Source organism: Oreochromis aureus, linkage group 9 (genome assembly GCF_013358895.1).
Source record: "Oreochromis aureus strain Israel breed Guangdong linkage group 9, ZZ_aureus, whole genome shotgun sequence".
Classification (NCBI taxonomy): domain Eukaryota; kingdom Metazoa; phylum Chordata; class Actinopteri; order Cichliformes; family Cichlidae; genus Oreochromis; species Oreochromis aureus.
Genome location: NC_052950.1, coordinates 9,939,974 through 9,967,374, shown reverse-complemented (window position 1 = coordinate 9,967,374; position 27,401 = coordinate 9,939,974). Strand labels below are relative to the sequence as shown.

The window sequence follows — 27,401 nt, the reverse complement described above, 5'->3', positions numbered from 1 at the left end:
GTCTCAAAACTTTTTTTTTCCTCGGCACTGCCCTCAGTCGGAGCGCTGGGGAGATGTGTGTGTGATGTCGGTGAACGCGTGGTTGCAGTGCCGCGGTCGGAGCGCTCTCTCTGCGGTTCCACAGCAATAAAAAAAAGAAAAGAAAGAAAAACACGGTGAGGTGAACAAGAGGACAAGAGCCCCATGTTAAAGGACTGTACCTTGGAGAAAAGTGGCTGCCCGGAGCCCGTCAGCATGCGGGTCCTGTTGAGCGTCCTGTACCCGGTCCTTTCCCTCACCATCTTCGGATTGTATCCCTCTATGGTGAGTTTGATTTTCTGACACTTGTTCCGTTACAGAGCGAGGATGTCGTTCTCCGCGCACTGCTGCTGCTGCTGCTAAGGGGTGAGGATGCACAACCTGTAGTTTCTCCACAGTAACCCTCGCACTGATAGATGCCACAGTTTGTTCTACGGAGGTATGCCCAACTTCACTCTAAAGTCGCAGTGATTTAACGGGATTTAATGAGCTTCACGAATGTACAGGAAGTACAGCACGTCGGTTTAGGTTTGGTGCGCATAGCTGCCCTTATTTCCATGAAAACTTTGAATGATTATAATGCCTGCAGCCATTCTATAAAAATGTAAACTGAAGCCGTCCCGCTTTTTTTCTAAATACAGTGCTAGTTAGTAGAAAATGCGTATGACTAATTACCAAATACATCGTGTATTCTTTTTATTTTAATTCACCTGGATCTGTCTTCCAGATAAGCCAGGAAACGGCCACGTAGTTAATTTGTTCAGTTTCTTTATGAAAATAAAAGGAAATCATTCTTTTATGAATAATACATTTTGGTTCGTCACCCATCTTGGCCACTTGTGGATGTCATTTCGTTTGAAAGCTGAACAGGTTGTAATGCAGTTGTGAGAGAAGGTGCACAGCATTTCACCGTAAGCTATGGGCTGTTTCCTGTCTAATAGATGCTGAAGCTTCAGCCCTAAGCCACCATTCGTGCCCTATATGGCGAATACTTCAGCAGCAAAATCCTCCACAAAGGAGCGTCTCGCTCTTTTGTCAGTGACGCTGTTTCTTTCAGGATTTGTTGGTTTGTCTTTGCGTTTAACCTTCAGAAAATTGGAGGAAAGTAGAATTTCAAGTGCAGTTTTTTGCTCAGAAATTCAAGTCTGAAGCTCAGTTTATCGGGCTCAAGGTTTTCTGTGGAGCTGTCCACTCTGTGGTGCTGAAACTGTGGCTCTTCCCAACTGGAAAACCAGAAAATCGACTTCATCCAACATTTGTATGCAGTTTCCAAAAGCGCAATAAGAACACTCTATGCTTTATTCATAGGGGTGAGTTCCTTGATCCTTTACTAGTCTTGGAACAATTAGGTGATTAATCAATTAGTGCACAGACAGAAAATGAATAGGTGGCAGTTTTTTTTTAATGAGTTCATTCTTTAGGTTATCAAGATGACAATGTCTCCTGCATTTAGGTCCTCAAAATACTGCCTCCTTTTTCTCCTTCATATGATTTCATGATTCCAGATTTATCTGTATACTTTATAAGTTAATCAGTTGATTAGCCCATCCCTGCTATATACTGCATATGTTTTCATTACTGCAACACTAGTGAACTCTGTAAATCTGCTCGTTGGTATTCTCTCTATATTTTAGACATTTTTTCTGCAAAGGTAGTTGTGGTTTCCTCTGACTATCATTCAGTTCGCTCTCTATCTTTTATCTCTTTGTGATTAAATCGATGAATACACCGTTGCCATTGAGGAATGTGAGATATAGTGCTTGATCAAGGGCTGCATGCAAATTGCTTGCATGGCCCCAAAGGCCTTTCAGCTTCAGTGTTTAAAAATTATCTGGAAAGGGAAACCTTTTATGGTATTACACTAAGCTGGAAATTATTAAGCTGTCACTCACAAGCTTTCAGACCTTATACATAATGCTTTCTTCAGTTTAGTAAGTGGTGGCAGCTGTTATTTCTTAGCATTTAAGTTTATTTGTTCATTCTGCCTTCATTACCCCTCACATGTTCAGTTTGGCAACTTGAAAATAACCTTTTACAAACCAGACCTTGGACAAAGAGGCTAGAACTAAGGCTAATGGTACGAATTTTCCTTTGTTGTGGAGTGGCACAATCTGGTTTGGCAGATATTACCTCTGCAGTGTAGACAATGGATCCCTAAAGAGCTTTTGTGAGAAAATGAAATATTTGCATAGTGTAGCTTTCCCTTATGGTCTGTGCCAGCCGGGTAATTACACAGTGGCTGCTAACAGCACAGTGTTACTCTCATTATGATCAAAATGATGACTGGGATTTGTGTTTTATGATTACACGTGATAGTCTGGACCCAGAGGACGTATCGATTGAAGAAGAGCGAGAGACGTAATTGACTTGAAGAGTCTGACGTCAGTCCTGATGCCAAAAATTCAACTGCCCACTTCAAATTCAACACCCATATCTTTCCTCATAGTCCAAGCTAATAGCAGCAATTTTGTCTAAAAATAATCACACAGTGCTTTTATGTAAGGTGTTACGTGTTAACATGTTTTAGCGAGTGCTTAACAGGATAGGCTTTTTTTCACAGTGAGGCTTAAAGTAATCATTGACTGACATGTCTTTTGCGACAAAAGGAGCAATGCTGTTTCCTGTGGAAAGGTTTTTCTTGGTGAGACAAAAACAGCAAATCCCTGCCAGTTTCCTTAGAATAATTAATTCCTCTTTGTATATAAATGACAAATGATATGCATGACTGCACAAAACATAACTGGTGTGAATAATCTGAATTTTTCTGGGGATTTTGTTACAACACCAGTGGGATGGAGCTTTGTGTAGGCACTTGCCCTCTCCGGTAGCCATTGTGAGTAGGTGGCATGCAAGAGTACACAACTCACAAGAACTCACACACACACGCACACAGTCCACATAGTCCCTTTTATTAATATAAATGCCAGGTTTGTCAGTTTACAGAGGTGCTGTTTTCAGCCTCAGTTTTTGCTGAAATGTTTCAGGTCACATAATCAGGTTTTGATCACATATGAAAAATATGAAATGAAAAATGATCATGGGTGCATGGGAGAGCATACTCTGACTGATCCAACATCCCACTGATCATTAATCATCTTAAACACAGAAAGGCATTTATGTAGCTATTGTTTTGCGGGGCTGAAGGGGGCTATCTGTCAGGAACTGATGTTGTCTCTTGCTTGTTTGAAATCAGTTTTTCAGCTTGGATTAGCATTTATATGGATGATACACTCAAGGAAATTTGTTGAGCACAGATGCCATATTAAAAGATGAGATGTGCCATAGGCCCACACCTATCCACACAGTCGTTAAACAATGGAGGTTTTACATTTCACATAACTATTTCCACCAAAAGCTAAATTAAAAATGACATCTTCTAACTACGTGTCAACATAAACCAAGCAAACTGTTAGCCACAAGTCGGCACGCAGTCATTAGTCTGATGCTGCTTGTTTCATGATGGAAGCAGGAAGGAGGTTGTCAGGGTTCATGGACTGGAAATAAAGAAAGCAAGTCCACCAATGATGGATGGGGACAGTTTGTGCAAACAGCAGGATAAATATGAGGCATTTTTTGGACTAAGAGATGTTAGCCCTTTTGAGCCTCTCAGAGGTTGTAATGACTTTTCTGTCAGCTTTTTAAAAAATTTATAGTTTTTTACCTGTCTGTTGAGAAGTATGTGGCAGGCTGACGGAAGAATTCAGTTGACCTTGTGTTTGTAGCGGTTGAATTCATCCTTTTGTTTAGCAGCACGGTGTCCAAGTACAGACAGCAATAGACACCCACAAACAAGCTCTGAAGAAGTTTTTACTTTTGCACCGTTGCTTCTCCCTTTTCTGGCGACTAGCCATCACATTCACTCAAAAAAAGATACTTTACAAAGAGATCGCAGTTATGTGGGCAATTATGAATCGCTTAAAGTTTCCATCTTTTTTTCATATAGGTGATGACTATAACTCTTTGAAGTGACATTTCCTTGTTTTATTTTACTTTTAGTATTTTCCCCTCCTCTGAGTGACTGCAGCTTAGTTAATAATAAGTCTAAGCATAATTACAGGAGTTGAAACATGATGTTGAAACTACCAGGGGCATAGTTACAGCCCTCTCCCTGTTCCCCTTTTGATTACTATAATTACAGCCCAAGCGGTCTGTATATCAGCTGCATATTACTGGATAAGAGCTGAAAGGCTGAACATGAGAGGAGTGGAAGACATTTTTGGCCTGGAAAAATGTATATTATACTTTCACAGGTATTGAGAGCCAGATAAAGACAATAATTCCTGATTTCTTAGTAATAGCAGATTTAGGCGCTGACAAACTGGAGCAGAGTTAAGTTTTTAGACTGATATCAATAATTTAAATAGTCATTAGAGTCAAAGTAAACATGCATCAGAATGCATGAATTTCTTTTTTTAACAACGATTATTGTGCACACCAGCTGATCGTTTGCTAAACCTTTTCTCTGACTTACTAAGCCTACCATTCTTGCAATATAGGGTAAAAATTTCCAGGCAGATATTATATGCAGTGTTTACCAGATGTCTTTTTAAAATGGGCCAATAATAGGACTGTTCTTGGTAGAGGTAGACATGTCTCCAAAAAGAACATGGCAGCATGGCTTAGGTTTGAAAAGTTGCCTCTGAGCAAACCACAAGATATTTCAAAAGACATTTGGAACAACATCCTTGGGCAGACAAGAGCAAAGTGGAGATGTTTTAATGTGCACCACCTCATACCAGCTGTCAAGCACCATGGTGCAGGGGTAAGGATTTGATGAGAATCTGGGCATATTGCAGTCGGTGACTAAGCCATGAACTCCTCTGTATAGCAGAATACCAATGCTAGAGTCAAATGTGAGGCCATCTGTTTGACAGTTAAGGCGTGATCTAGAGTGGGTGTTGGAGGAAGAGAATGATTCCAAGCACAGCAGCAAATCTCCAACAGCATGGCTGAAAAAGAGAAGAATCAAAGTGCTGCAATGACCCAGTCAAAGTCCAGACCTCAACAAAACTGAAATGCTATGGTGGGACCTTGAGAGAGCTACGTATAAACAAAAGCCCTTAAACCTCAATGAACTCAAGCATTCATTCATGCATCCATTCGCTTCCGCTTATCCTTTTCAGGGTCGCGGGGGGAGCTGGAGCCTATCCCAGCTGTCATAGGGCGAGAGGCAGGGTACACCCTGGACAGGTCGCCAGTCTGTCGCAGGGCTAACACACAAAGACAGACAACCATTCGCACTCACATTCACTTCCGCATTCACACCTATGGGCAATTTAGATTGATCAATTAACCTAACCCCACTAATTGCATGTCTTCGGACTGTGGGAGGAAGCCAGACTCAAGCACTCAAGCAATGTTGTAAAAAAAACAGTCACAACAATCATTTTTGGTTTTTGCTGTCACATTTAACAGGGTTCTACTAGCTTTTGAGTCAGGGCTTTACTTGGCTTAATATTTGTTTTCATACTACTGTTGCCTGCTAGAACACAGCTGAAACTTTCATGGACCTCAAATGTGCATCATTATAAAGCCACTCATGTGCTTTACTGTCAGTGTTTATTTAATACACTTGTTCACAAGCGTTTTGCCCAGTACATAGGCACTGGAGCAGGAGGAATAAATGTGCCGTGAAATTGTTCTTTATATTTTTGGAACTTGAACTTGAACAGGTGCTAATGTTGGAATCCAACTGGGGACCTTTTGCTTTTTAGGTAAATATGTAAACCACTGCCTTACAGCCCACAAATTTGGATATTTTATTCAAAGTGCAAAAGAGCCGCAAGATCAGTAACATTACAACAATGAATCTGTACATTCTTTAGTACTGAACAGAAAAGATAACAATCCTTTAAAAGGTATTTCCCCATTCTATATGAGTTTGCTCTTGGTGCAGATGCTGTAACATCTAGAATCCAGAATGATGACTCAGGAGTTGACTCCTTGTGCACGAATGGGTCACACAGCAGGTTTCTGTAGTTGCTGTGGTTGTTTGAGTGCAGTTCCAGCTCCAGCATCAAAGATGGAGAAGTGAGGGTCACCGTTGAAGCCTGTAGATGCCACCTGGTCTTCTGTGTATCAGAGGATTCCTTTCATGGGTTCCTCAGCAGCAGCCTCACCAGCTTTCTTAATGTTGCTGTACTTAGCGGGCTTTTCCAGATAGTGTGGTTGATGACAGACCCTTTGGAAAAGGATACATGGGAATTCATACCGGTCAGTTAACATTCAGCTTGTAGATAACCTTGCCAACAGCTTTGGTGGCTTCAGCGGAGGTGGGAATGATTTTATGGGAGGCGGTCTCTCTGTATTTTACCAGATGAAGTTAAAAATCCAAGCCTGATTCAACATGTTTGTTTCAGTCTGCAACCAATGTTGTGTATGTAACCGATAACAGATGTTGTAGAGCGCATTACAGCAGACAGGCACACAATCAGTGTTACATGCTTGCTCTTATAATATAATTCCAGAAACTCTTCAATATCAATGACTGATCTTAGTACAGTCCAGTGTACTCATTTTTAACATGTGACAAAATACAGTTTAACAGGTTAAGCTATAATAGGACAAAGATTGTTTAGGGTTCAGGTTAAGCAAAGAGTCATTAGAATTAATTGTGTATAATATAGATCAGTACAAGTCCAAAGTCTGAAGTTTAACCATCAGGTATAGGTTTTTTTTCTTCACAATCATAGAACAGGCATTTCTTTCTTCTTCCACTCTTCAGCACACACGCCCAGCTTTCAGAAGAGAGAATCTTACCAATTCCTTCATTGGCAGTAGCCTCAGACAACCTTAAAGAGTTTAAAAAGTATTTACCAAGCTACATACTGCTATACACTTGCAGTACTGTCCATATCTATATATTCTGCTTTATTGGAACCAACTAGTATAAGCATATTCCCAAAAAGTTGTTAAGAGACATTTTAAGGAACTCATTAACTGAAGTAGAAATGTTGGAGTTCAGTTTAAGAAAAGTAGTTAGAGCAAATAAATTGCAACACAACTTCAAAGAACTGCCTGAAATGCACTGAACATACTAATATGATGGTTTTCGTGAGTAGAAGGCAGTTTTTAGACTTTGTGCTCTCTTGCTTTTACATCAGGATTTGGACCAGAGGCGGACATTTCTCTTCCCAAGGGGTCACATGAGAAACTGGGAGTGTTATGATGAGCTGCATCAATAAACTGAACTCAGTTCTGCTCAATATTAATTATATCTTTTTATAAACAGTTACTGGTAAGAGTAGATTTAACAATAAGCAAATAAAAATATGAAATAAGCAAAATGTTCAAAATTTAGAAGACTTTTAGCTTTATCCACTGTGTTATTGCTATTATTGTTGTAGTTTAATTACTTCATCTGCTGTTTTTCAGTTCCTTTTCCTTTGTTATTGAGTAAAATTCAATCTTTTTTGGGATTGAAAAGGTTAATATAGAATTAAACAATACAAATTTAAATTCATTTCAGTCCTTTTATCTTCTATTGTAAACCTAGTTTGTCCCATTTCAGCCCAAGCCTGTCCATCCATGTAGTTGAACAAATTACTCCCTGTCCTATTCTCTTTCATTGATCACACTGCTGCTAGCTCTTCCTAATCTCAAATGTTTTATTATCCTATGTACGAAGATGAGTAACTGGGTTGTGTAATGGACACTACATCACAGCTTTCATCCAGAGACAAGAAGAAAAAGACAACGTTTTCAGCTAAAGCTCCTCGGACCACCTTGTTACGCTTTGCCTGGAGAGGCAAACACTTTAGAAATTCTTCTTTTCTTTTTTTGCTATTAGCACATCAGAGTCCACCAAATACTCTTTGATAAATTGACTGCTACATTCCTGAAGTGCAAAGCTTGGTAAAAAAAAAAAAAAAAAAAAAAAAAAATAGTGCTTGCTGCTTTTACAGTTTTGCTAGCAAAGATTCAGATTTTTGCTCTACATTATTGGTCAACTTATTCTGCTTCTCTGTCTTTAGTCTTGTAATGGAGATCCAGATTGTAAAGTCCTTAAAAACACAGTCACACAGGGTTACCTCTTGCTTCTTTGAGTGAGTACTTAGACCAGTGTTTCTCAAATGATCAGGTGTGCCATTGAAGATTGTCTGGTTCCCAGTGGCGGTCCTAGCCTGTTTGGCGCCCTGGGCGAACACTCCCTCTGGCGCCCCCCACACACACACACACACACAAACAAAAAAACATATTAAGGATTGTACATTAACATAAAACTGTTGTACACACACATAAGGAGAGAGAGAGTATGCATAGTATGCAAACGGCTATAATGTGTCATACAATGAGAACAGAACAAATCAACAATTGACAATGACTAATTAATATTATAATGTATTGTTTGGAGTTTAGTCTGTTACTGTTACTATTTTTACCATTTCTTCTTGGAGCAACTGTAACCCACATTATTTCCTTATGGGATTAATAAAGTATTGTGGCGTGTTGGGGGAGCAGCTAGTTTTCTCCCATCATGCCTTGGGACATGTGCAGCTGTTTAGATGTTCTTGTTTTATTGTTTATGTTTACGTTACTTTTAACTGTTACCTTGAATGTTGTGTTTATGCTGCAGTATAATTTCAATGACAGTTATTGTTGATGAAAGAATGTAGTACCATGAGTGAGTTCAGGCTTGTAGTTATTGACCCTCTGAAGCACAGTGTGGTATAGGGAAGTATTTTAATAAAGAGTTCTCTCTACCAGCTTGGGGTTGAACAGCAAGCTCAATCTCTCTGTGAGCTTCTTTGTTGAGATTTCTCTGCATGCCAAAGTATTCTGATTTTGATTGTTTCAGGATGACCTGCCATTATCCAATGACACATCTGCTTACCTGCATCTTTTGCTCGTTTCTCCTCCTCTTCTTTTCTCTTTTTTCTAAACTAAGCACCTGATGGCTTTGAACTTTTCTTCTCCATCTTCCATTGGTTTTAATTTTGCACTCCAGTATGAACACAAATCCCCCAACCCGAGGATCACCACAACATAACCTAACAGACCTACACCTTAGTTCACAGATTCACTTTGTCTAGGGTGTATTTCTGGGATTTCACACAACCCAGGATTCAAATCATGACAACATAATGGGCTTGGATTTACAACATTATGAATGAAATGTGCTCTATTTGGAAGCAGCCGGCCCCTCCCCTTTCAACAGGTTGTGTGTGAGACTTTAAATCATCAAACTGTAAATTTTAAATTGTTATTGATCCCTTTACCCCTCGTCCTAAAGTGTGTATTTATTTTCTTTCTCTTCTGATATTTATTGTTTGTTTACTTGCGCTGCTGTAACTGGAGCCTCGTCGTCTCGTCTCTCTATATACTGGACTGTCTGTAGCGGAGATGACAAAGTTTACTTTGACTTCAGCAGCGCGCAGGCGCACCGAGGGCTCTCGCGCTCACTTTTCGTGTATAGAATTTCGAAAAAACATCGGTGCAAATTATAAGTCTGTATCATAATGTCTGGTGTTTTCGTGTTTGTTGGTTTGTTTTTATTTTGTTTTATTTTGCGAGTTGGTTATTAGATGCTGCTCCAGCCAGCCAGAGAATCCCCCGCCGCTCCGCCCTCTCCTCCCTGTGCCGCAAGCAGCAGGCGCACCTCGCAAACGGAGGGCGCCCTGACGCCCAGCAAATGGGCGATAGAAAACCGATCGGTGCCTATGCCATCCCCAGTATGCGCTGGCTGATGTCGGGGCAGCATGAGTACGAGCAATTTTTTTTTTTTTTTTTGCCGATGCCCGTGATGCCGCCCCCACCACGATGCCGCCCCGGGCAACCGCCCGTGTCGCCCGTATCTAAAACCGCTACTGCTGGTTCCACCCGGTTAGTACTCTAAGCGACCGGCGTGGGTAGCGGGAGAACAATTGCATTCTCTACCACTAGAGGGCAGTACAACTACCTGCTCTAATTAAATGGGTTGCCAACTGCCAGTAAAACAGAAGAAAAAGAAGAATTGTCATCCTGTGAGTGAGAAAATACATAATAGCAATAGATGAATATTTGAGAGGAAAAATTAGTCAGCATGACCTGAGTCCTGAAGAAAATTCTGACCCAGATGAAGGCCCTAGCATGAGTAGTAGTCAGAAGAAAGCAAAAAAGGTACACTGGGGACAAACCGAGCCAATTCCGCTATGCCTGGTGCCCGTGGAAAAATTTATCAATATGCTTTTTGTGACATTTTTGTTTGGTGGTGTGTTTTACAAAAAAAGCAGAAAAAATAGTAAATGATGTTAATGTTTTAATAAAAATGAAAAATTACAGTTATTTGTTTGCATTCCTGATCAGAATCATTTGGTTTAGTGGTTCAATATTAAACTTGATTAATTTCTGACTTTTTACAGGAATCCAGTGTGGCTGCTCAAATGTTGGTATGAAAACATAGTTCAGTGAAATTTTAAGTTTTAAACATATTTCTAAAAGATTTGAAATCTTATAACTTTCTAAAGCACTGTATAGCGAGCTCTCACCTTCCAAATAAAAGCAACATAATTGTATTGTGATGGGATTTCCCACAAAACTGCAATGGGACAAACTGCTTGTTGTATACTTATTTACATTTTAATCCTAATTTTCCTGACTACACGCTGACTGGTTATGGAGAATCAGAAGACCAGATGTGGCCCAGGGGCTGCACAGCACCCAGGTCTAAATTTGTACTAGAAGAATCTGTGTTGTAGCTTCAGCATCCTACCCATCCTACTGACACCACCGTAGAGGATAATTAGGAGGCGAGAATTCAAAGGGTACTAAAGAGCAAGAATTCGTAAAATGTGACCATCTACAGATTCTGTGACATTAATATGGCAGCAATGTCCTTTTTCAAAGATTCAACCTTCTTATGTAATACTAATGAGCATGCTCTCATTTTTACCCTTAGAAGCTGCCAAGACATGTAATTGCTAATGACACAGATTTGATTTGGACATCAATTAAAGGGAGATTGTTTTGTGGCAGACTGCTTTACAAGATTTACTACACATTAACTTTAAAATAATCCAGTCTCAGGACCTCGGGTAAAAGTAATGCTTCAGATGTGAGTGGCGTTTCAAAAAGGCTCCATAGATTTAGCTCTTATGAATCAGTTGAATCTGGATGCTCCTGACAAAAACCAAAAGAACAAAGATTCTAGTTTTGGCTCCCAGCATCCACATGCTTTTCTCAGCGTACCACAAAATCATTTTACATGGGAGATCTCCTTAGTACTCTGCTTGTGTATGCATGTGCCATTCACAGTGGCCTGGAGCTGTCCACTGGCCTTACTTCACTGCTAATGTTTGATGACTGTTTCATTATCATCCTCCGTGGTGCCTATGACTGACATGTTGTCTTGTTCAGTCAGAAGACTCATTGAAACACCCCCCCGGAGAAGAAACACAGAGGTGTGAACAAGATAATGCCGTGGTTCATTCAGAGACTGTCTAGGGCAGAATGTGCAGAGCGCCTGCAAAATTATCTATTCAATCTTCTCTTCGCTGGGGTCAGAAAAGGCAAGGAGGTAGCACGCCTCTAGGAAATTAATCTCCCCGCATGCCTTTCACTATAGTCACATCTGAGAGAAAAGATGGCTTTTGCTTTTGCTGCGTCTTCTTTTCCTCCCTTTTTTACTCCACAGTATGCAGCATCTCTTTGTCACTATCTTTCTGAAACCTTTTTTTTGGTGTCAGGATTATTGCTGCCGTTTCTCCTGTGTTTAGGGGCGTCACCGTTTCTCAGCGCTGTCTTGGATGTCTGCATCAGACTGCTTACAGAGCCGGCTGCACATGCAAGTTCATCTTCCCCTGCCATTAGAGTTAAAATGTTAAGTCATTTAAGCCGTATGATCATCAGTTACAGCACCGACATGCGCATTCCACTCCACTTGCCTCCAATACCCTGGTGGCTTTTTGTTTGGACAGGTTGATAGATGACTGGAGAGATAGCATCTGTTTAGGTCTCTGTCTTGTGGCAGGCAGAACGGCAGCATTATTGTGATATGAGATTTAGCTTTGCCGGCATCACTGCCAGCTAGATTTGTTTCTATACATATTAACGGGTCTTTTAATGTCACACAATGCCAGCTTTAATCTGACTTTAAAGACAGGAAATGCAAAGAATATGGGAAACTTTTCAAACATGTATGTTCGGCGTGACTTCACTGAATTCAAATGTTCGACAACATAATGGACAAAGACGAGCTGTAGTGACAACTAGTAAAGTTATGGTGAGTGACAGTGAAGCCATTTCCAGTCTGTCACCTTCTTCTGTCAAGACTTCATACTGTAGAGATGGAAGTGCCACTTGAGACATTACCATCTGAGAATGGACCTCATATAGTCATAACTCCATATTTTACACTACTGTGACAAACAAGTGATGACAGCTTATCAGAATTAGAGTATTTGTGGCTTCTCCGCAGCTCTGACTGATACTGTTGAGGGAGTCAGTTACCTTGCTATTAATCTAAGCTGTATTTATAACGCATTGATTTCTGCTGCTGTCACTGACAAGCTTTTAATTTTTTCAGCCCCAGCATCTCACTTGGTTTATTCCTCTGAGGGGTTCCTCACAGACTCATACCGCTACAGCGTAGCAAATGGAATAAGCCATCATGAAAATGGCTAAAGAAATTATATCAAGAGACCAAAGCGATACACAGCAGGGGGAAGGGGGGTTCGTTTAGTGCAGACAGTCAACTATGGCATATAGACTTGCTGAGAATCTTGGCAGTGGCTAATACAGATCTACTCAGCACTGAACAAAATCATTCCTCTGCTAGAGCCCAGCTAGTTTTGCACACAAGGGTGCACTTAAAAAAGAGCTACAGTATCCTCTATCAAGTTATACCTGCTGTGGCTTTATAGAAATGCTTGCAAAATAAAAAAAAAAGTCCAGAATTCAATGTTCAAATTTTTCCGGATAAACTGATCATAACTCACAGAAAAGGAGAAAATATTTTCAAATGCAAAAGAAAAGTGCAAGAGGGAAAAAACAGTACAGCAGAGACCAGATCAGGACTGAACAGAAGTGCAATCATAAATGGAAGTGATTGAAATCTAATGACTCTAGCTAACTCTCCCAAATCTTTCGAATTAAAAGGATAATGAGGAAACAATTAAAGGTAAATGAGGCCAAGGTGGAGGTTCAGTTAGGTGTGAAGCTGGCAGAATGTATGGCATCTTTTCATGGTATAGTTATAAAGTACTCATGATTACACTATTCATGGTTATACAAACTAGACTCAAGATGAACTGTGTTAAGATGGAATCAGTTTTGCTCAGTATTATTTTATCTCTTTTTAAGTTTACTGGTCCAACCACAACAGTCCCACTTTTCCATATGGCACTTGCTCATCCATGACTTGATATATTTACAGCACAAAGGGAGCAAGACAGACACATTCACAGGCAATGCAGAAAAGACTACAAGTCCAAGACAGGACTGTCTACACTGAAGGCTAAATTGAGAATAGACAGAGGTGGGGAGTGCAATCAATAAAGTCAAACATGGAGGTGTGTGGATCTGTCAGTTACCTATATACAGGGGTTAAGGTTAGGGGGTTAGGTTAGGGATAAGTGTGGACCGGCTCTCTATTTAAAGAGAATTTCTGATTCCAAGGGGTGTTCTTCCTTGGCAGGCCATGCAGAAACTGGTTTAAGCCGGTGCTAAGGTGAGTCTAGCTCTGACAGTCTACCTCTGGATGCTGACCCCACTAATCTTTTGGTGAAGATTAGCCTTGCCGGTCAAGTCCAAAGCATCAGTTCCTCTCCATGGCTGCTGCTCAGGAGGTAGAGCAGCTCATTCACTATTTGACAGGTTGATGGTTCAATCCCTGGCTGCTCCAGTCTGCATCCTAGATCCTTGCACAATACTGAACTCCTACTGCTCTCCGTTATGTGTATCAGGGTATGAATGTTAGGAAGCAAGTACTTGGGCATTGAAAAAACTGCTTACATAAATGGGGGACAATGAAGTATGTTGTATAAAGTTCTTTTTGTAAGATAGAAAAGCACGATACTATATGAGGACCAATGTATTTGGCTAGCTTTTTACTTTAGTGGCCAGGAAAAGAATAAGCCCCAGGGATCTGTTTCTTTTTAAAGGGCTGGGGAAGTCTATAAGGACCATTGAAGATATGTAATAATTATTTGCAATCATTTAACCTTAAAGGGTATCCAAAAGCAAAATGCAAGAGAATACTAAATATTAAATTATAATATTAAAGGAAAACAGGGAGAATTAAACTAGTACTCAAGTCACAAAGGCCAAAAATGAATGGGGAACATGTTATAAAGACAAAACAGAAGAGAAGCACGTAAAACCAGTCTAACGTAACCTTCAAAATCAAGCAGGAAATAAACAAAAGATAATTGACACCAGAGGCTAACCTAAGAGTGATAACAGACAGTGTCGCACAGAAGACACAAACAGATGAACGAGACCGAGGAAATGCAGATAGGGAGATGCTCACAAGGCTCGAATGACAACAAGAAGCCAAACAAACATCAGAACTCAATAATTTCACAAGAACTAAGACTCAAAATCACTAAAATCAAAACTCATCATTAGAATGACAAACTAAAGCAAGAATCAAAATTCAAAAACTATTCGAAACACTAAATCCACAACTGAGAACCAAACAGAAACCCAAAACTCGCATACAGTGTATTAACCAAGAATCCAAATTAAAAATAAAACAGCAAAGCCCTTGGACCGTGAAAGGACAATACAATTACGCATTTCAACATACACACTTGATTCTGGTGGTGCAAGGCAACAAACAGGCAATTACTTTTTTTCTCCTTCCCATGCGGTGTAGAAGAAAATCTGTGCACTAATGTGAGCTGTGACTGGAGGTTTGTGTTGAATCATCTCCTTGTTTACTCACTCACTGTTCTGTATATAATGGACACACATTGGTTCACTAAGCACTGACGAGTAAACTGAGATTTATTAACCATGATTAGTTTATATCATCACTGTTTGCAATTTGGTGGTCGCGTTGAGCTTTTGTAAAGCACAGTGTATTGTACTGAGGTATTTTAGGGAGATGACACTGACCTGCTTTTTCTGTGTATACATTAACCAATTACTATAAATGTAAAGAATATTAGAAGCTTGTTGACCAGCATATGTTCAGCCTTTATTGAAAGCCTTGTTTTTCCCAAACTCACAAATGTCAGTCCCGCAGTATGAAAAAGGCAGGGGATCATTAAAGTAATAACTAAGATTCATTATCTACATTACATTTTAAGAAATCCCACCATTCTTCCATGAGATTGTGAGATGTTTTGTGCTGAAATGATCAAACCATTGCAACTGCACAGCCCTTTGCATGAGCAGCAAGCTTTCTTTCAGCAGAAGATGCAGCTGTGCAGGACCGCTGGGCAAAAATAAATATTATTAGCAATATAAGTGATAAACAAGCAGTTACAGTGAACCAGTCAATAAACCATGAAAACAACAGACAAAACAATCAACATGAAGCTGGCGAAATGACATCAGTATTGCATGTCATATTACGTGAGGGGTGCCTCCATTCTTTTCCTGTCATCGGCTTATTGCTTGTTGGCCTGATGACAGATCCAGTACTGTAAATGTCACTCTGGAATTCACTAAGGCATAAAAGGTTTAGGGGCAAATTCACTGTTCATTCAGGCAGCCTGACACAAGTCCAACAATAAAAGGACCAGAAGTGAGACTGATTTTGTGGGCGGCAATAAAAGTAACAAAGGGCTGATCATTCATTACTTGGCTGTTGTGTAATCTTTGAGTCAGTAAATCAAGACCAGCAAACATTGTTGACATCTATGTTGAGTGAACACATTTGTAATAAAAGTTAAAATATTACGAGTTTTGATGATTACTGATCTGACTTGGAGACAGGTACATAGTTGTTAAATGGCTCCAGTAAAGGTTTGTTCTTTCATTTCACTGTGTTATGTTGTCAGGTGCTTATATTATGTCATGACGTGTTTTTCTGCATTAAAACACCCTTCTACATGTTGTGTTTTTAGTGCAGAAATTTCTCCCAGGAAGCAGGAAGCTGTAGTAAACAGTCTAAATCTGTCAGTAGACGCAATTGATTCATATAATAAAATGTTAAAAGGGGCTTTCTTTCAAATGACATGAATCGAGATTTGTTATATATTAAGTAAGTACTTTCTTTGGATTTGTGAGGTCACTCAGAGAGTAGGAGGCTATAGAAACAGTTTCATATTGAAACATATTATTTAAAAGCTCAGATATTATTGAAAATCCCCGATCCTAGTCAGATAGAAAAACAAATGTTGTAACAGGTTTGTTAAAAATGGAGTGATGTCACGAAATCGTCTGTGCCTATGTTAGCATGTGTCATAGTAAAAACCTATGACTCATAGGTTTTTACTCCGTTTTGTTATAAATCATGGGGAAATAACAAACTCTGGGCTTGCTTGCTGGTTTCGACTGTAAACATATTGAAAGCTGGCACAAAATAGTGTCTGTTGGCAACTTCACTCCAGAAATATTGATGACTGCTGTAAATCATCCTTTCAAAAATCCATGAGTCAAACCTTGGCAAAGGCACATAGGGAGATCAAGTATGAGAACAACTGCAGGAAACAGTTGTTCTCATACTGTGTCTTTGGCAACAGGCTATGGGTTTGTGTGCGTGTTAAATACTGTATGTGACCACTCATGCAATTCTGCGCTCATGTCTATGATTCCTGTGAAGGGAGCGATACCTCGCTGGATGAGCGGGCAGAGCTTTCGGCTGGTGGATGCTGTTTTGTAAGGATGATAAATGAGTGAGCTTTGGTGTGCAGCTCTGTGAAACCCCATGTAGCCTTGGAGCAAGATCTTCTTGTATTTAGTGTTTTGGAGGCAGAATATATCAGAAAATTAGTGTTCGCCTCATCGGCTCCACGGCAGCATAAGTAAAACACAATGTCACTGTGCTGAACAAGCTAAAAACATCGTCCCTTATTAATGATACGGCAGTAGCTCGCCAGGTTTAGATATGTACATCGTGTTGGACGTTACTGTAAAAAATTAGTTACACTTCTTTATATCTGTGCTGTCATGCATTAGTAGGCAGCTTTTAATCAATCAATATTTAGCAATCAATAGTTAAGCATCAGTGAGATGGATTGCACTGCCCTAGTTTTTTAATGTTTTTGCTTTTGCAACTTTTTGTCAATTTTCTTTCATTTTCCCTCAGTACATTTTGAATGCCTACCTGTTTATTCCTCATCTCAGCATTTTGTGCTTACTGTACAAAGGACTTCTTTGTCAGCAATGTTTTGTTTTCTTTCCCTTTTTCAGCTGTTGTTTACCTACATAACCACCTCTTCAACTCTTCTGTCTATTCATATCCCTCCTCTTCCCATTTTTTTTCTTCAGATGTCAGATTACAGTGAATGAGAAGGTTTACAAGCACATAAATATTTATATCATTACAAATGCATCTTCTGGCTCATCTGTCTGTTTGTTTGACTGGAGAGTCAGCTAAATCTCTACATCTAGAGAGTGCATGGCCCTGAGTCCTATGAATAATTGAAAAAAGGTACTTGAAGCTACGCAAGTTACACACAGTTCAAGGCTTTCAGAGTTTTACAGATGACATTTAGATCTGTTTCTTTATTAAGAGTATTTGATTCTGATCAGATATTATGCATTATACTGAGATATTCCCATAGTTTAAACATGATAACATAACAGTGCAGTAAAAAAGTTACTTAAAAGTTTGAGAGTAGTATCAAAAAATGTATCCACGCAGAGATTAAACAAGAACAGACTGAAGTGATTGCTGACAAATTGATGTGTTTGAAGCTATTCTGACAGATGTGGTGAAAAATATTGCACTGGACACAGGTTAATTGACATCCCTGAATTGCCTTATCCAATCATGGCAAGCATGACAGCAGGCTAGTAAGGGTTTAAGTTTCTCCACACATTGATGTTGACGTGTGCACAGGCGCAGGAGCAATACTCCGTATACTGTACTGTGCATATAGGAACCTTGCAGAATGGAGGCATTTCTTGACCTTTCCAAAAAAGAGTAGCTATGTGTGCTCTAAATGTAAGTTACAAATGTTTAACTGTTTTATTTACTAGCTTACTGCTACCAATAATGACCAAACCCAGTATCAAGATAAATTCCAAAGCTAAACAGCATTTCGTTTTGATTTGCAGTTGTTATTAAATTCAGAGGGGATTACAATACTACACACCAGCGTAGCCAACACAAGCTTTTGGTGTGAGACACCTGCTCAGACTGGCCAGACAAACTGCACATCCCATAAAAAGAAAAGCCACAAATCTGATTACTGATATTGGTCCATAAAATCACAGAAAGTGCAAAAGACTGTTTTTGCAGCTTTAGTTGATGAAGCAATGGACACATGCATCTTATCTCTTGCAAAATTATAAAGTAACATTTAATATTTTTAGGCTTTCTCTCATTCCCTTTCATTCTACAACTACCTGCACTTGATTACAAACTTAAATTTCTATAAATGTTCATAAAAATCAAGCTGAGCGTCAGCCAAGTCATGTAGATCAGCTGAGCGCAATCCATAGCTAATCTCAACGCCAACCCACATTAGCTGATTTCTCAATATAATGAGCTTTTCTCCTCTCAAAAACACCATGATACCTCTCTGTCTGGGCCAATCTGTAATGATTTATGACCAAGAAGCACTGGATTTTTTAATGTTCTCACTCTAAACAACCCTTAACCACCTAGTGTATCATATTTGATACGTACAATTTTATTTGTGAGTTTTTGAGACTTGTAAATTAGTGTGATTTTTTTCCCCCTTAAAAACAGAAATAAATTGCACAACATATTTTTAAGCATTTTTTATAAAAGCTTAGCAAATACAATACAAATTAAGTCATATATGGAAATAAAATTGAATTAATTTTTTAAATAAATTCATCAGATGGTTCAATAAATGCTCCTTTTACAAAAAAATATAATTTTTCTGGCAATGATTTCATATTTCAGGCTTTACGGGGTTAAATTGTTGCATTATTTAATACATTTTTACTTGTTTTTACACTTTTGGACACCTACGTTTGTGAATGGAAGAACTCAAAAATGAGGCGATGCAGGAGTTTGAAATTAAGACCATCTAATAAAACTCTCAAGCTAGTTCTAAAATCAGTGACCTTGACCTCAAGCTCAGAGGTTTTGAAAAATGTTTTCACAATTTAAAATGATCAAATTTTAAGAATTTCCCTCCAAAATGTAGACTTATCCTCGAGTAAGAAGGAGCTAGATTTCATTGGTATCTGTTGGATGTCAACGTTGCTATGACCTCACATTCTTCACATTCATGAAAATCACTGGACCTGTTACAATAAAGACATTATAAAAACATTCACTTGTATTCAGGGATAAATTTATAAAATTTTACTGGACAAGGTTCGTTTTCACTTTGACCTCAGAAAACACAGTTTTGGCCATAACTGAAAAAAATCAATCATGACATTTTTTTTTTATATATGTCTAACACAACAAAGTTACAAAGTGATATCCAGAAGTTCAAAGGTCAAATTTATGATCATTATTCAGAACCATAAACTCAGTAACAGAAAGAGAGATTTTGACCATATTTTGAATTTGGTTTGATGCTGAAATAGTGACACTAATTTATACAATGTACTTATAACCTTGACTTTAAAGCCTTAGACTACAATATAAGAAAAATGCTTTTACCTGGGTTGGATTGGATGTGGAGAAGTTAACAAAAGCGCCTTACTGACTTTTCTCCAGATGCCCCAGTTCTACCCCACAGTCCAAAGATGTGCTTAGCACAAAGCAGAGTCCTGGTTGTAAGAGTGTGGCTCCCCAACAAACTGTAGTTGTAGTGGTTAAGAAGGCTGATGGAAGTATTTTACATGGGTACTCAGCTAGGATGCCGGTGGAGTCATGCAGCTGTAGCTACATTTTTTTCCTCTCGTGTCATCTACAGTTTTGAAGTGACATTTTTAAGAAATTCCATAAAATGAGATCTTTAGCTGTAGTGTGTGTTCTTAACCAGCTAGCGTGTGCTTCACTGGCTAGTAAATGGACAAGCAGCCAATAAAATAGACCATAAATGAGATTCTTTCTGTTACCATGGCTGTCATATACTGCATTGGACATAGGTAGTTACAACAAGTGAAGGATGTCAGAGCTTAGTAAAGAATTAGTTGTGAAAATGTCTACTTTTGCTTGTGAGTTTATATATATTCCATATCTATACTAGAGGATATCTAATGTATTATCCATCCTTAGACTCTACATATATTTGTTGGTTCTCACAGACTATCGGCCCAAAGGAGGGCTGGCAGGTGTACAGCTCAGCCCAGGATGCTGATGGGCGCTGCATCTGCACAGTGGTGGCACCAGAACAAAGCCTGTGCTCTAGAGACGCCAAGAGCAGACAGCTCCGCCAGCTACTAGAGAAGGTAAACACACTATTTTACCACCCTGGGCAGCACGCACCTGCACACACACGTTGTTTTATAAAGGATAGGAATAAAGACGCAAGTCTCTACAAGCTTTATTTTCCTTTCATCTCCCGATACAAGGTATTTATTGTGAAATTTAACTAAAGTGGGGTGCTGCTAGGCCTTTCCAGGTTTTTTTTTCTCTTTTCAACAATAGCCCATTATAAATTTTAGGCACACACAGGCTCACCAGGGAAACCCATCAAAGTGCCTTTCAATTAGCTGCGCTGGCAGGAAAGAGGGCAAGAACAGAAGACGTCATATACTTACTTTACAACCATATCATGGACTGTGCTAGCGTCTCAGTTTGTGCATTGGAACCCCCGTTCCAGTTTTAACGTGGCTTCTTTTATTCTAGGTACAGAACATGTCTCAGTCCATTGAGGTGCTGAACCTACGCACTCAGAGGGATTTCCAATATGTCATGAAGATGGAAAACCAGATGAAGGGTCTGAGAACCAAGTTCAGACAGATTGAGGATGACAGGAAATCCATCATGGCCAGAAATTTCCAGGTGTTTTATTTTTGGATCTTTCTGTTTTGTTTTCATTTATGTGCATTAGTTGTTTTTATGCCATTTTGTACCATGAATCCATTCAAGTGTAATCTGGCTCTGTCTTTTTTCTTGCGCAAGTCTTTACATAAATTCAATCTAACACTTTTTTTAACTTAATATATTTCAAAGAAGAGAAAATCAAGAAATACTGAGTCTTGAAATGGTTTACTAGTTGAGTTATTTGACACTGTGAATAGAAAGCCACTGTTGTCCGAGGCTTAATTTAGTGCAGTTGTCTAATAACTACCATAATAATAAAAATGTATAGCATATTTACCACAAACCCTTCAGAAATCATTCAGAAAGGGTTAAAATCTTAGATTTTTTTTCACTGCTGTCACTGCCCTGTGTGGATTGTACTGGACAGCTGGTAGGGGAGTAGGATTATTTCTGGTGTGGCAAATTCTCTGACACCAAATGAGTTGAAACATTCACAACAAGCAGCTGCAAAATCAGAAATCAAGCTGTTGGTTGACCACCAACAAATTCCAATGTCATTTTATCATTGCAAATAGGAAATCGGTCCATTTTCTTGTGTTTAATACTACGAGATACCAGTGCTAGCATGACTTTATTCTTTCATGTAAGGCTGACTGTTCTACTATAGTACAACAAAATTCTACCATGGACATTTCCTGACAAACAGTAATTTCGTTTCTTTCTAACTTTTGCACTTATCCGCGATCTCCCACCTCTTCCCCTTTGTTTCTCATCTCTCCTGCTATCATTTCTGTAGGAGCTTAAGGACAAGATGGACGAGCTGAAGCCGTTGATCCCTGTGCTGGAGCAGTATAAGATGGATGCTGCACTCATCTCTCAGTTCAAGGATGAGATCAGAAACCTGTCTGCGGTGTTGACAGGCATACAGGAGGAACTTGGGGCGTATGACTACGATGAGCTTTATCAGCGAGTCCTGCGACTAGACAGTCGGCTCCGCAGCTGTATGGGCAAGCTGAGTGAGTAGTGTGCACTGCATTTAGTTGATAGTACAAAAAGTTTGAATTCTTTGTGTTATCACAATAAACTAAATTAAGAAGCCACATGTGTACTGAGAAAACTGTGCTCATCTAAAAATAATACTACTGTGCGTGGCAAAAACATGGCATTAGTATGTTGTAACAAGTTCCCATAGGAGTATTGATGTTATAGGTTTTACCATCATGGTGTACTTGTGAGTAATCCTGCTAAAGAAATTAACCACCTGGGGAAATATAGAGTACTGTGCTTAAGTCTAGAGCCATCGCTCATTTCTGTGTGTGTTGCTAGGAAAATAGGAAAAATGTGCAGCAATTTATTCAAACATGTGGAATACAAAAGTAACTAGTTCTATTTGGTATGGCCACCTTCATTTTTCATCACAGCCTGAACTGTCTTAGACAAGTTTTATTGTAACTTCTTTAAGTAGTCGTCACGAAGGCCAGCAGTGATGACTAATGACTAATACTGTTACTGTCACGGCTGCGGCGGCAGACGTGTGGAGTTTATGAGAAGGACCCAAGATGCAGGCACAGGCTGTGATGCGAGCGAGCTTTATTCCAAAAGGTGAAAATGCAAAAAGAAGCAGAGAATGTCCAGGACGGAACTAAGAGCACAGCCCGCTCTCACTCACGACGCGTAATATACCAACGATTTGTCACGTCCAGAGGCTTTCCATCAGAGTGTGAAATGTGACCTTCCGTGTTCCTATGCTACGATTGTGGATGAAATGGAATAGAATGGCGCTCCCACGGTAACACACGTTCCAGCCATGTAATCCTAACCATAACCTTATCCCTAATCTTAACCACCACCTTAATCATGTAAGATAGTATTTTCCAAAGCGGTTTAAGTAACATAAACATACATGTGCAGATTCATTCCTCTCATGTTTCCTCATTTTTCCGAACTCGTATTATAGGGACGTGTTGGGTGACCGAAAGCGTAATATACCGACGATTTGTCACCTAGCATAAAGTGTTACGCTTTGGGAGTGAGAACGTGTTGCAGAGCAACCTAAATTGGGATAACTAACAAAACAAGCCAGAAAACATGAAACACAGGGGCAACACAACACATGATAAGCAGACGAACCAACGACGAGCGCTGGAGAACACACACTAATATACACAAAGGGAAATGAGGAAACTGTACACAGGAGGGAGACACAGCTGAACCTAATAAGCATGACGAGACAGGGAGGATGCAAACTGAATACACTGACATCAGATACGGACCTTCAAAGTAAAACACTGACAGAAATCAGAGACAAGATACTGACAGAGAACAGAGTGAACACATGGGCAGGGATGACTAGACTAGACTAAAGAGAAGAAGCACAGAACCAAAACTAAAGAACTAGGAAAATCTTAACAGAATACATAACCAGAACAAACAAGAACATAAGATAATGTTAATTAATACAAAACACTGAGTCAACAAAGTCAGGACCATCACAGTTGCATTGTATGTTTTCTTATCCAGGCATGCTTTTACAGCATTGGCAGCATTTTTAGACTCACTGTCATGCTGAAAAATGAAGCCTTTATTTAGATGTTTTCCAGATGGATCAAAATCCAGTATCACTTGCCTGCATCGATAATTGCATCAGTTCGAAACAAACTAAACACAAGGAGCCAGAAACCAAAATACAGAGAACAAGAGTCCAAAACAGAGCAAAACAACAGCACTGAGGCCCAGGAACAGCTCAAAATGAAACAAACAAAAAAGTCCATGAAAGGCACAGAGGCCCAGATAACAGTCTCGAAAAGGTTCAGGGGGCCGGCCCGGAGGTCGACGGCCCAGAAACCCTAACAGCACCTTCTGATCTCCTCCATATATATTGACAACAATTTGAACCAGAAATGTGGATTCATCACTCCATCAGACCTGTTGCGTTTTTGTGTAACTTGGCATACTTCAGACCTTTCCCTGCGTTTTCCTTCATTAAGAAAGGCAGTCACTCTTCCACTGAGACCATTTGTGATGAGGCTTCATCAAATAGTAGATGGATCAGCTGAACTGCCAGATGCAACTTGAGGGTCCTGTGTCAGGTTGTACCTGGATTTTTTGCCAAGAAGCTAGCAAGCTTCTTGGCAAAAAACCCAAGAAACCCCCCCAAAAAACCAAGAAAACAGCCAATATCCAAAGAAAACCTCCAGAAGGCTTTAAGAGAATCTGGATTAAATTGTTCAAGATCACTTAAAAATGACACAAACATCTGGCTCTTTGGAAGCAAAATATATAAAAAATGAGCAGTGGCTTTACACTTGCACAGTTTCACATAGTACTTTAAAATAAGGTACATTGCTTAACTCAGCAGAATTCCTTGTGACTTCAGACCAAAGCTAGAATTATCCAAAATACTTTTGGACGTCTAACTTCAGATACTTTTACTATTCTTTGCTTATTTCTTGTAACATCTCAGAGTGACAAATGTTGCTCTGAGATGTAACAACTGTGAGAAATAAAAAAGCTTGTGATTGTCAGTGTGTTTCATCTAGAGCTCATGCTGGTGAAAGAATTTTTTTAAGGACTGCTGTAATGTTTGGCCTTTAACATTAAATGTTCTAAAATCTTTAACTGAGGGAAGTGAGAGTAATGTGCCATGCCTAATTTCGTCCTAATGGGCCAAAAAGGAAGCGGTTTGTGCCTTTAATATCTACAAGCACAGTTTCTCCCGGGAAGTTAAGCTATTAATTAGTACAGTAGGCAACATTCAAATTACATGGTGACTTTCAGGGGGTCTGTCTTCTTATGCTTTGAGTGGGGGGCAAAGTGAACAAGCAGAAGATGGATTTCTTAATATGATGGCAATTTTAATGACACTTGTTCTGTACTTGAAGATCAACCATCCATTACTAATTGTGCTTAAATCAAGCCTGTTATAGCTTACCAAAATAACAGGTGGACGAGGTCTGCCTATAGAAAGAGACGTGTACATTTTTAATCTTCAGATACTCTAAAGAACTGTGGAGTAGACATAAGATGAGTTTCCTTTAGCTACAAACAGCAGTTGTGTAATTCTGTTTTAAGTTAAATTAAGCGTCTTGCTTCCACTGCTACCTTAGTATGCACAGAGGGCACACTGTGGTGGAACAGGCATGAAATTGGCTTCAGAAATCTAGTTAGAGACAAAAAGCACCACAGCACATCTTATCGCTGCATTTCTTTATTAACAGCGTGTGGGAAATTAATGAAAATCACTGGACCTGTTACAATAAAGACATCTGGAACCCGGTTTGGGGCATGGATGACTGATCCTCTCGCATCAACCAGAAACAACAGGGTGAGTTATGAGAGCGTGAGGGTGCGATGCATTTAATATCAGCGATGTGCTCTGCTGTTAATGTGGGCAGAATATCACAGCAATTTAAGAAAAGACTTGCTTTCATTTTCAGGGTTTTAATTTATTTATTTCTTTTTGGGGGGATGATTTTGAAAAGATGTACGATGTGTTTTTTTATAATATAAAGAATAGTTCAGATTTGATTTTGTATTGCTGATGGCTGTTTAGCAGAGCTGATTCTAACCATCTGTCCTCTTCATCATCTCTTGTTAGGTTTGGTATATGGACAGTTACACCAATAGCAAGATTGTACGTGAATACAAGACGATGGAAGACTTTGTAGCAGGGGTGGTTTCTCGAACCTACAGCCTCCCCTTTAAATGGGAGGGAACAAATCACATCGTCTACAACGGATCACTTTATTACAACAAGTACCAGAGCAACATCATTGTCAAGTATAACTTCGAGACGGGCAGCGTGCTGGCCCAGCGAGCTTTGGAATTTGCCGGCTTCCACAACATGTACCCATATACGTGGGGGGGATACTCTGACATCGACGTCATGGCTGATGAACTGGGAATGTGGGTTGTGTACGCAACCAATCAAAATGCTGGAAATGTTGTCATCTCTCAGATCGACCCTGACACCTTGCAGGTCCTAAAGACTTGGACCACCGAATATTCCAAAAGGAACGCAGGTGAATCTTTCATGATCTGCGGGACACTGTATATTACTAATTCTCACCTGTCGGGAGCAAAGGTTTACTACGCTTACTCTACCAAGACTTCAACCTATGAATACATAGACATTCCTTTCCACAACCAGTACTTTCACATCTCCATGCTCGACTACAATGCCAGAGAGAGGGCGCTGTACGCTTGGAATAATGGGCATCAGGTAATATTTAATGTGACCCTTTTTCATGTCATAAAAACTGATGATGATTCTTAAGTGTGATACTTTTCAACTACAACTAAAGCACCATCGTTTGTGATACAAGGACCTCCTTATTGACCGTGTTTTCTTCTATTTGAAATGGACTGTGGTTTCTTTACTTGACATTACTTGAACTTTTCTAATTTTTGCCTCTGGATTCTTGGCTGAATTGAGCATGGATACCAATAACTTTAATGCTTTACTGAAAAACATGCTATACAGTTTATATACATTTCCGTTGCTGCTGATCAGACTAGTATGCCTTATTTGCTAAGTGTCAGGTCTGCCAGCAGAAGACGCTTTTGCATGAATGTTAACATTTTGTCCGCAGTGATTTGCTATGACATGACTGTGTTTTGTTGCAAAATTGTTACTTGCTTTCCAGTGTTTGCTTTCTTTGTCTTATTAAAAGTCTATTTAAAAGTATTTAAACCTTGAAAGTAACATATTGATGATTATAAAATGTAGTTGCCATTCTTTTAAAGATGGCCCTGTAAAATATTGTTGTTATGTATGTTTCTGTGGAAGAACATTTGTATTTTTTATAAAAACCAAACCCATGAGACGATATCTGCGCATTTTCATTAAAACTAACTATTATACATTTCATTCAAATTATTTTGTCTGCTAAAATGAATACCTCCCCCGGCCTGATGAAGAAGCAGTCAGCTCCCTGGGCTAGTCTAGTCATTCGGCTTATTCCAGTCAGGAAACGATGCATCCCACAGTGAAAGCCATCTGCCTTGTTTGGTTTGTGTCCATCATAAGCATGCAGAATTCATATTAGCATATGAGCACTCATCTGAAAGAGTTTGAGGTACGCTGCAGACGACTCTCCCTTTGGAAACCCAACCTGTATCATCTTAAACATGATCATGTGATTAAATGACTTCTCCTAAAGGTTGATGGAAAAATAGACGGTCACCTGAAGAAGTACAGTACTGCACACATCTCTTAAGCCATCATTTCTTTATACTGTATTTTGCTAGGAAAATGGGAAATATGGCAACATATTGAGACTTGTGTAAACAAACATGGAAATACAGTATATAAGGCAAATAGAGTTTGTACAATTCTAAAACGCTTGAAAGTCAATATTTGGTATCATCTTTTTTCTTTATATTCTAAAATCTCTTGGTCAGCTTTCTTGTTATTTCTTTAAGTAGTCTT

General features: G+C 39.4%; 1 protein-coding gene and 1 long non-coding RNA gene across 2 annotated transcripts in view; one reads left to right on the top strand and one right to left on the bottom strand.

Moving 5' to 3' along the window:
• The window catches only part of LOC120441900, a 51,462-nt gene extending 51,128 nt beyond the window's left edge, over window positions 1-334 (bottom strand). Inside the window, exon 1 of the long non-coding RNA XR_005614363.1 lies at window positions 201-334. This is a non-coding gene — a long non-coding RNA (uncharacterized LOC120441900). The remainder of the gene's footprint in view (window positions 1-200) is intronic.
• On the top strand, window positions 2-26,835 carry olfm3a (olfactomedin 3a). Its single transcript, XM_031759532.2, has 6 exons — window positions 2-303; window positions 20,290-20,433; window positions 20,834-20,989; window positions 21,768-21,987; window positions 25,189-25,295; window positions 25,569-26,835. The coding sequence occupies exons 1-6, from the start codon at window positions 184-186 to the stop codon at window positions 26,244-26,246; spliced, it is 1,425 nt and encodes a 474-aa protein (XP_031615392.2). The 5' UTR covers window positions 2-183; the 3' UTR covers window positions 26,247-26,835.
• The last annotated feature ends 566 nt before the right edge of the window (window positions 26,836-27,401 follow it).

Bases quoted from the DNA above. Each gene is read 5' to 3' on its own strand.
- olfm3a (XM_031759532.2), top strand. From the start codon at position 184: ATGTTAAAGGACTGTACCTTGGAGAAAAGTGGCTGCCCGGAGCCCGTC. The intron at 21,988-25,188 runs GTGAGTAGTGTG...CTTTATTAACAG, and splicing joins CAGCTGTATGGGCAAGCTGA to CGTGTGGGAAATTAATGAAA. The intron at 25,296-25,568 runs GTGAGTTATGAG...ATCTCTTGTTAG, and splicing joins CATCAACCAGAAACAACAGG to GTTTGGTATATGGACAGTTA.